Source organism: Stomoxys calcitrans, chromosome 2, assembly GCF_963082655.1.
Source record: "Stomoxys calcitrans chromosome 2, idStoCalc2.1, whole genome shotgun sequence".
Lineage (NCBI taxonomy): Eukaryota > Metazoa > Arthropoda > Insecta > Diptera > Muscidae > Stomoxys > Stomoxys calcitrans.
The window spans coordinates 65,112,942-65,123,003 of NC_081553.1; the positions used below are offsets into that span (position 1 = coordinate 65,112,942).

Consider the following 10,062-nt stretch of genomic DNA (forward strand, 5'->3'; position numbering starts at 1 on the left):
CCAAAACGGACATTATTTCGATAAAGCTGCTATGGGACCTAAATTATGCATTTTTTACCGGATTATGCGAAAGGTGGTTTACATATATACCCGAGGTGGTGGGTATCGAATATTCGGCCCGGCCGAACTTAACGCTTTTTTATTTGTTTCTTTTAATTTTTATATTATAATTTTATCTATTAATTTATTTATTTTTGATATTATATAATTTTATTTCATTTTATTTTATTTTATTCTATTTTATTTTATTTTATTTTATTTTATTTTATTTTATTTTATTTTATTTTATTTTATTTTATTTTATTTTATTTTATTTTATTTTATTTTATTTTATTTTATTTTATTTTATTTTATTTTAATTTATTTTAATTTATTTTATTTTATTTTAATTTAATTTAATTTTTTTTTTATTTATCTACAGTTTATTTATTTTTTTAATTTCGTTTATTTAATTTTTTATTTTATGTTGAATTATATTTTGTTCTTCTTAATTAATTTTAGTGGTTTATCACATCTTGGTTTTTATGGATTTTTGAATTTTTAAAGTTTGGATTGGTTTATAGATTAATTTATTTATTTTTGATATTATATAATTTTATTTCATTTTATTTTATTTTATTTTATTTTATTTTATTTTATTTTATTTTATTTTAATTTATTTTATTTTATTTTATTTTATTTTATTTTAATTTAATTTTTTTTTTATTTATCTACAGTTTATTTATTTTTTTAATTTCGTTTATTTAATTTTTTATTTTATGTTGAATTATATTTTGTTCTTCTTAATTAATTTTAGTGGTTTATCACATCTTGGTTTTTATGGATTTTTGAATTTTTAAAGTTTGGATTGGTTTATAGAAAAAAATTATTAATAATTGAATTTCATAAAAATTTGACTCTTACATACAACATTGATGAAACATTTAAGTTCCATTTTTAAGTGAAATGTGATTTATGCTGAAAAATGCAAATCATTGTTTTACTGCAGACCCCATATTTCAGTATTGGCATCTCTACCCCCTATTCGTCAGTTGAGAATAATTAAACTGGTTCTCAATCAGTTATATTTAAACGATCGAGTCGAGTGGTAGCGCGTCACTTGTATTTTGCAACCAAATTCGCGTTTATCGCGTGCGCCATGTATTTATCAAGGAATTTAATTGCCCTCACATTTGTGGCGACACTATGTCTCATGCACCAGCAACAAGTCAATGCAGCCAATATTCTAGTCTTCCTTCCTACCTTCAGTCCATCACATTTGGTCATACAAATGGCCGTGGCAAAAGTAATGGCCGAACGAAATCATAATGTCACAGTGGTTTCTTCGTTGCCTTTGAAATCGGAATGGTTGCATCCCAGTATGACCTGCATACAATTTGATGCGGGTTTTAAGGACATGGCCGGCGCTATAACAGCCACTCAGGCCAGTGGCATAGAAAGATTGCGCAAATCGTTTACTCTAATGTATCATGTAACACAAATGATGGGTGAAATTCTTGAGGACGCCAAAATTCAAGAATTGATGTTTAATCCAGGAAATAAATTTGATTTAATGATCTTTGGCTACATCTATGCGGACTTCTTTTTCGGCTTGGCTGAGCATTTCGATTGTCCGGTAGCTCTGGTGTGGCCCAATATACCTGTTTCGCCAATCATGCATTTGATTGGCAATCCCATGGAAATGACCTATGCCCCATTGAGTTTGATGAATCCGGTACCATATGGCGAAAGTGGAGGATTTTTGTTTCGTGTGAAAAATTTATTTGCTGCACTTATGGAATTAACCATGGTGAACATAAACTATTTCACCATAAAGGATATCTATAGGTAAGGTATTGATATTACGGGGAGTATAAAAACTTTCGTAGGAAAAAATAATCAAATTTAAACCCACTATGATAGTCTGAGGGGGAGATGTATCTTATGGAGGCTCTAACAAAATATAGTCCGATATGACCCCCTTTCGAACTTAACCGATTAAAGATAAGAAACTTAGCGCGGCTTAAAATAGGATTTTAGCAGCGCCATGTTTTAACATTTTCTCTAGACCCATTGGTTTTGCTGTTGTTGTTGTAGTAGCCACATTTTCATGTGAAGGTGGTGATTCTCGCGAAGCTCTTGTAGGTGAGCAAGCTCGATCCGGTCCAAAGGACCGATCGCCGAGGGAAAAAGGTGGCCATTGGTTATTTAAAGGCGCCAATAACTCGCCTTGTTATATTGAGCATCATAGGCACTCAGTATTTGTGCAAGAACCGGTGCCGCACTGAGACTCTCCGCTCGATACCGCTGATTGTCCGCGACTGCAGCAACCTGTGGACGCGCCCTGTAGCTCGCAGCAAAGCTTCTCGTGACAGCAATGAACACTACACAGATCCGACTTCAATGTTCCAGTCTGTGTGATTAAGCAGCGTGAAAGCAAATTCATAAAATTTTGATCAATTGCTCCGAGATTCGCATCTATACCTATGAAGAACAAAGTTGGCATCGGCTCAGTAGTCGGAGTAGTGCACTGAAAGGAAACCCCTCGTAACCGGAATGAAATCTTACATTAATGCTATGAAATTTGTCATTGTTTTGGAACCGACGTAGAGCTTCATTGCATCAATGAAACAAGTTTCATTCAATCGATGTCGAATTTTCTAAAATAGGTTTAAAGACAAACAAATTAAAAGCGTGCTATGTTCGACCGGGCTGAATCTTGGGAACCCACCACCATGGATTTTGCTAAAATATGGTAGCTATATCTGGTTATACACCAATTTGGACCATACTTGGCACAGTTGTTGAGAGTTATAACATAAAATTTCAGCCAAATCGGATAAAAATCGCGGCTTGTAAGGACTCAAGAAGTCAAATCGAGAGATCGGTTTGTATGGGAGCTATACCAGGTTCTTGACCGATTTAAACCGTACTTGGCACAGTTGTCAGAAGTCATAAATCTGATGAAAATTGAGGTTTCCACAGGCTTAAGAAGTCAAATCGGGAGATCGGTTTGTATGGGAGCTATACCAGGTTATAGACCGATTCGGACCGTACTTGGCCTCGTAGATGAAAGTCATAACAGAACACTATGTGCAAAATTTCAGCCAAATCGGATAAAAATTGCGGCTTCCAGAGGCTTGGCACAGTAGTTGGAAGTCATAACAGAACACTACATGCAAAATGTGAGCCAAACCGGACAACAATTGCGACTTGTAAGGGCTCAGGAAGTCAAATCGGGAGATCGGTTTATATGGGAGCTATATCTAAATCTGAGCCGATATGGCCCATTTGCAATTCCCAACGACCTACATCAATATTAAGTATCTGTGCAAAATGTCAGGCGGCTAGCTTTACGCGTTCCACCGCTATCGTGATTTCGACAGACGGGTGGACGGACGGACGGACGGATACGGCTAGTACGATTCCGATTCTGGAGTCAAGTGTTTGGGGGTACTCCCCAAAGCACCCCCTAAACTGAACTTCATTTCCAACTATGGCCATATGGAGCTCAAATCAACGGTATTTTGGTGTAAAGAACGAAATTGAATGAACAAATTTTCAGAGCAAAGTGCCGGTAACCGCCCTAGCCCCAAAACACCCTCCAAACGGTTCATATTTACCGACCATGGCAATATGAGACTCAAATTAAAGGGATTCGAGAACGGATATTGATTTTTGAGATTTGAGTCGAAATGTCTGAGGTGCCATACCTCCCCTCAAAAGAACTTCTCATTACCCAAATTTTCAAAAATCCCAGATCTCGGAGATTGGTAATGCAATTCGTTCTAAATTTTTATACCCTCCACCATAGGATGGGGCTATACTAATTTCGTCATTATATTTGTAACACCTCGAAATATGCGTCTCAGAACCCATAAAGTATTTATATTCTCGATCATCATAACATTTTAGTATGGCGCAAATCGGCACATAACCTGATATTCCTGTCATATTAACCGATCTGGTATCCTGACTTCTTGAGCCTCTAGAGGGCGCTGTTATCATCCGATTTGGTAGAAATTTTGTACAACAGCTTCTCCAATGACCTTTAACATATTTATCCAATGTGGTCTGAATCGATCTATAGCTTGATACAACTCCCATATAAACCGATCTCCCGATTTTGCCTCTTGAGCACCTTCAAGGCGCAATTCTTATCCGAATGGACTGAAATATTGAACAATGACATTCAATTCATTTATGCTCCGAATCCGATTTTAACTTGTTATAGCTCCAATAGCATAGCAGTTCTTATTCATTATTCTTTGATTGCCCAAAAAGAGATACCGCGCAAAGAACTCGACAGATGCTATCCATGGTGGAGGGTATACAAGATTCGGCCCGGTCGAACTTAGCACGCGCTCACTTGTTTTGCACTCTTACATTCACCAAAAACAAAACATGGTTTCTATTGTTGGGGTTTGGTGCCTCTGGGGCCGCCCAAAACCCGCCAAATGGATATATAGACCAATCAAGACAATATAGAACTCAAGCGAATTTGATATCCAATTGAAGAGCCATGTGTTTGGATAGTCGCCCCACCCCAAAATACTTCCCTAATCGGACGTATTAATCGACCATGGTAATATATGACTTATATAAAAGATATTTGGGTTGGACATTGATTAATTTTTGGGAAATTGATACCCATTTTCGGGACAATGACTCTGGGGTCTCACCCTCAAACAGAACTTATTTACCGATCATGTTAATGTGGGGCTCATATAAAATGGATTTGAAAGTAGAGCACAAAGCTTACATTTACTTTAAGGGCCAAGTGTCTGGGTGGCCACCCCACCCCCAAAATACCCCCTAAACAGGAAATATTTACCAACACGGTAATATAGGATTCAAAAGAAAGACATTTGGGAGTAAAGTAAATATTTGGCCAGGAACCGAGCAGGGGCAAACTTCTCACACATCAATGAGTGCTTTCCGATTCAAGTTTAAACTCAATGAAAGGGGGCCTTTTTTGTAGCCGAGTCCGAGTCCCTCTTTGAGGAGAATTTTTTACATGACCATGCATGGCATTGTACCTCGCAAATGTCGCCAGCATTAAGAGGGGATAACCACCGCTTTAAATGTTTGCCGATGTTCTCGCCAGGATTCGAATGCAGGCTTTAGCGTCATAGGCGAACATGGGCTACAGTGGCACGAATTTGATATCCACATTCAGGGTGAAGTTTCCCCACCCTAAAAAGATATTAGAGAGTTGAAGAAGGCGCAGCGGAGCGGGTCCGAATAGGCTACTCATATATAGGGTTGCCCAAAAAGTAATTGCGGATTTTTCATATAGTCTCTGACTCTGTAATTGCATTCTTTCTTCTGTCAGTTATCAGCTGTTACTTTTAGCTTGCTTTAGAAAAAAAGTGTAAAAAAAGTATATTTGATTAAAGTTCATTCTAAGCTTTATTAAAAATGCATTTACTTTCTTTTAAAAAATCCGCAATTACTTTTTGGGCAACCCAATATAAAGCTTGAAATCAATTGCGAATAAGCAAATGCTTAGTAAACAGTATACTGTCAATGAAACAAATATCGCATTGCTGTCATTTCAAGTTTCAGAAATATAGCATTGTGAACTTGTATCACTTCGTATCAGCTACCCTATAGAATTTTCTAGGGCAATTTTCTTAAAAACTGTGTTTTTTATTTAAGTTCAAGAAATTTTTCTGGCGTTTTTCGTTACAGCAAACATTTCCACCACTACGCCCCCTTAGAGAAGGCCAAGCAGCGTGCTTCTATGGTCTTATTTAGTCATCATTTTAGTGAAAAGCCTGCAAGAGCCCTGGTACCAGCTATGATAGAAATCGGGGGTATTCATCTCAATGAAGAACCTAAACCTTTACCAAAAGTGATTAAAAATTTATTTCTATAAAAAATAGCAAAATTAATTGGTGTCTGTCTCTTTCAGGATCTTGAAGCATTTGTCAGCAACGCCGAACATGGTATAATTTTATTTTGTCTAGGCTCAAATGTCAAAGCAAGTCATTTACAACCCAATGCTCTGGAGAAGATCTACAAAGCCCTTTCAAAGTTGCCTCAAAAGGTACTCTGGAAATATGATGTTGAAACAAATATACCGGGCAATTCTTCGAATATCCTATTTCGCAGTTGGTTACCTCAAGGCGATATTTTGGGCCACCCTAATGTCAAGTTATTCTTTGGCCATGGTGGTAAAGGTGGCATTACAGAGGCTAAATTTTATGGTGTACCCATAGTGGGTTTGCCACTTTTTGCCGATCAATTCATGAATATGGATGAGGTAGTCGCAAGGGGTTATGGTTTGTCCATAAATCATGAAGAAGAATTGTCGGAAGAGGTTATCTATAAGACTGTGAAGGAAGTTTTGGAAAATCAAACCTACACAAACAATGTTAAGCAATTTTCTAATCTCTATCGCGATAGACCTTTGAGAATAAAGGATAATGCCGCCTATTGGCTGGAATATTTGTTACGCTACAAGGGTGCCCCTCATTTACAAAGTCCTCTGAAGTCTATGTCCTTTGTAGAGGCCAATAATTTGGATGTCTTCGTAGTAATAGGTCTAGTCATTTATTTATTATGGAAAATTATAAAAGTTTTCTGTAAATTAGTGTTGAGGCTACTATGCGGTAGAAATGCACAAAAAACGAAAAAAGAATAGAATTTCTTAATTTTTTACTTTAAAATACTAATACTAATTATTAATTATATGTTATAATAAAATTGTTGGATAATTTTTTTAAATGTCTATAATTTAGTTTCTTAAGCATTTTGTAGGTCATGGCTTATTCGTGTTTAGAGACCAATGGATTTGTGTGTAGATAATGATAAGCTAGTTCTGATTACAAGTTTCCTATTACGGTAGAGCTACATACCTCGCGCAGCACTTTTGCGTACTTATGCTTGCATGTAAAAAAAAAATTAAAATAGGTAAATTATTTTCTTTAATGATTTCAAAGTTAAACCACATTACTTACAATTTACTTTGAAAATGCCTAAAATAAGCAAATTTTTTAGTAATTCGTGTAAAACAAAAGGCGTTGGTATGTAACTCATTCCAAAGAACGCATGTGGGTTAATTTTGTACGGCCCGGATGAATTTAGCCCTTACAAAGTTTGAGTCCCCGGTGAAAATAGGGCACTACATTTTTTGATATCCAAAGGGGGACCCTCCCGCATACCCCAATTTTCAAAAACGCCAGATCTCGGAGATGGGTGCTCCGCAAATTGCAAATTTTTGCCCATGAACATTCCACTAAGGAATAGGGGCAAACTTCTCACATATCAATGAGTGCAGTCTGATTCTAATTTAAGCTCAATGATAAGGGGCCTCCTTTTTATTGCCGAGTCCGAACGGCGTGTCGCAGTGCCACACCTCTTTGGAGAGAAGTTTTAAGTACTGAGTCAATATAGTCATGTCCGTCCGTCCGTCTGTCGAAATTACGATAGTGGTTGAACGCGTAAAGCTACCAGCTTAAAATTTTGCACATATACCTAATATTGATGTAGGTCGTTGGGGATTGCAAATTGGCCATATCGGGTCGGATTTTGATATAGCTCCCATATAAACCGATATCCCTATTTGACTTCTTGAGCCTCTAGAAGCCGCCATTTTTGTCTGAATTGGCTAAAATTTTGCACGTAGTGTTCCGTTATGATTTTCAACAACTGTGCCATGTACGGTTTCGATTGGTCTTTAACCTGATATAGCTCTCATATAAACCGATCTCCCGATTTTACTTCTTGACCCCCTGGAATCCGCAATTTTCATCTGATTTGGCTGAAATTTTGCATGTAGTGTTCCGCTATCACTTCCAATAGCTGTTATAAGTACGGTCCAAATCGGTTTATATCCTGATATAGCTCCCATATAAACCGATCTCCCGATTTGACTTCTTGAGCCCTTACAAGCCGCAATTTTTGTCCAATTTGGCTGAAACTTTGCATGTGGTGTTTTATTATGACTTTCAACAACTATGTCAAGTACAGTCTAAATCGGTCTATGGCCTGATATAGCTCCCTTACGAACTGATCGCCCGATTTGATTTATTGAGTCCTTACAAGCCACAATTTTTCCGATTTGGCTGAAACCTTGCATGTGGGGTTTTGTTACGACTTCCAATAACTGTGCCAAATACGGTCCACATCAGTCTATTACCTGATATAGTTCCCATGTAAACCGGTCTCTCGATAATCCTTGTTCGATTCCTAGAAGCTTTAATTTTTGTTGGTTTGACCGAAGTGTGTTATAAAATAAAATTTTGCCATTCAACTAAATTTTTATACCCTACACCACTACTGTGGTACAGGGTATTATAACTTAGTGAATTAGTTTGTAACACCCAAAAGGAAGATACATAGACCCATTGATAAGTATACCGATCGACTCAGAATTACTTTCAGAATTACGTCTGTCCGTCTGTCCATGTTAATTTGTGTACAAACTACAGGTCGCAATTTTCATCCGATCGTCTTCAAATTTGGTATGGGGATGTTATTTGGCCTAGAGACGAAGCCTATTGAAATTGGAAAAAATCGGTTCAGATTTGGATATAACTTCCCTATATATGTTCGTCCGATTTGCAGTAATAATGCAATAAAATAGTCATTTGTTAACCGATTCTGTCGAAATTTGGCAAGAAGGATTTTCTTATGACTCTCAATATTGCTGGTGAATTTTATAGAAATCGGTTCAGATTTGGATATAGCTCCCATATATATGTTCGTCCGATTTGCAGTAATACTGCAATAAAATTGTCATTTGTAAGCCGATTCTCTTGATATTTGGCAGGAAGGATTTTCTTATGACTCTCAATATTAAATGTGAATATTATAGAAATCGGTTCATATTTGGAAATAGCTCCCACATATATGTTGGTCCGATTTGCAGTAATACTGCAATAAAATTGTCATTTGTTAACCGATTCTGTCGAAATTTGGCAAGAAGGATTTTCTTATGACTCTCAATGTTACTGGTGAATTTTATAGAAATCGATTCTGATTTGGATATAGCTCACATATATATGTTCGTCCAATTTGCAGTAATACAGCAACAACGGTCATTTGTTGACCGATTCTCTTGAAATTTGGTAGTAAGGATTTTCTTAAGACCCTCAATTTTACTGGTGAATTTTATAGAAATCGGTTCCGATTTGGATGTAGCTTCCATATATATGTTCGTCCGATTTGCAGTAATACAGCAATTAAATTGTCATTAGTTAACCGATTCTATCGAAATTTGGTAGGAAAGATTTCCTTTTGACTCTCGACGTTACTGGTGAATTTCATAAAAATCGATGCAGATTTATATATAGCTCTCATATATATATATATATATATATATATATATATATCGGCCGATTTTTTCTCCTTGAGCCACTGCAAGCGCATTTATTAACCATTTTTCCCATAATATTGTACAACGCTTTCCTCTACAACTACAACAATATCAAAGAAGTTTGATCAATATCGGTTTAGATTTAGATATAGCTCCTCTATATACGTATATGTTCGCCGGATTTTGGATAATTTGCCATAATGTTGTCATTTGTCAGCCGTAGTTATAACAGTTTGAACATATTTGCTCGAAATTTCAGGTCCATAAAAATTTGGTTCAGAATTAGATATAGCTCTCACTTTGTATTTATAGGGTAGGTGTAGGGTATTATACAGTTGGCACCGCCTGACTTTTGTCATTCCTTGCTAGCTTTTAAAACTAAGTTTTGTCGCTTGACATTTCGCACAAATGTTTTTTATTAAAGTAGTCATGTGTCTAAGATAGTCATCCCTATCTCTTTTGCTAGTGAAAGTGTTGTGATTGACTTCTAATTTACATACATATTTATTCGCAAGCATATATCTATTTTCGCTAATCGCCAATCTGTATTTAGATTTTGGCACCGTCCGGGTTCGTTCAAAACAAAGCGATGAGTAAGAGAGAAAAGACATTTTTCTAAAGATTAACCTTTCTCAACTTTGCTACTACTATTGTTGCACTGTAAGGTTCAGTTGAGGTAAACAACATGAGTTCTCAATCAGTTTGAATATCGCTATTGATGCAAACAGACGCCGGAATCGTCTCTCCTCTAAGTCGTG

The 10,062-nt window shown here is 36.4% G+C and overlaps 1 protein-coding gene across 1 annotated transcript; it reads left to right on the top strand.

Moving 5' to 3' along the window:
- The first annotated feature begins 1,078 nt into the window (after positions 1-1,078).
- Positions 1,079-6,644, top strand: LOC106094063 (UDP-glycosyltransferase UGT4). The gene is made up of 3 exons (XM_013261235.2): positions 1,079-1,827; positions 5,674-5,836; positions 5,897-6,644. Exons 1-3 carry the CDS (start codon positions 1,139-1,141, stop codon positions 6,626-6,628), a joined length of 1,584 nt encoding a protein of 527 aa, XP_013116689.2. The 5' UTR covers positions 1,079-1,138; the 3' UTR covers positions 6,629-6,644.
- Positions 6,645-10,062: the final 3,418 nt, after the last annotated feature.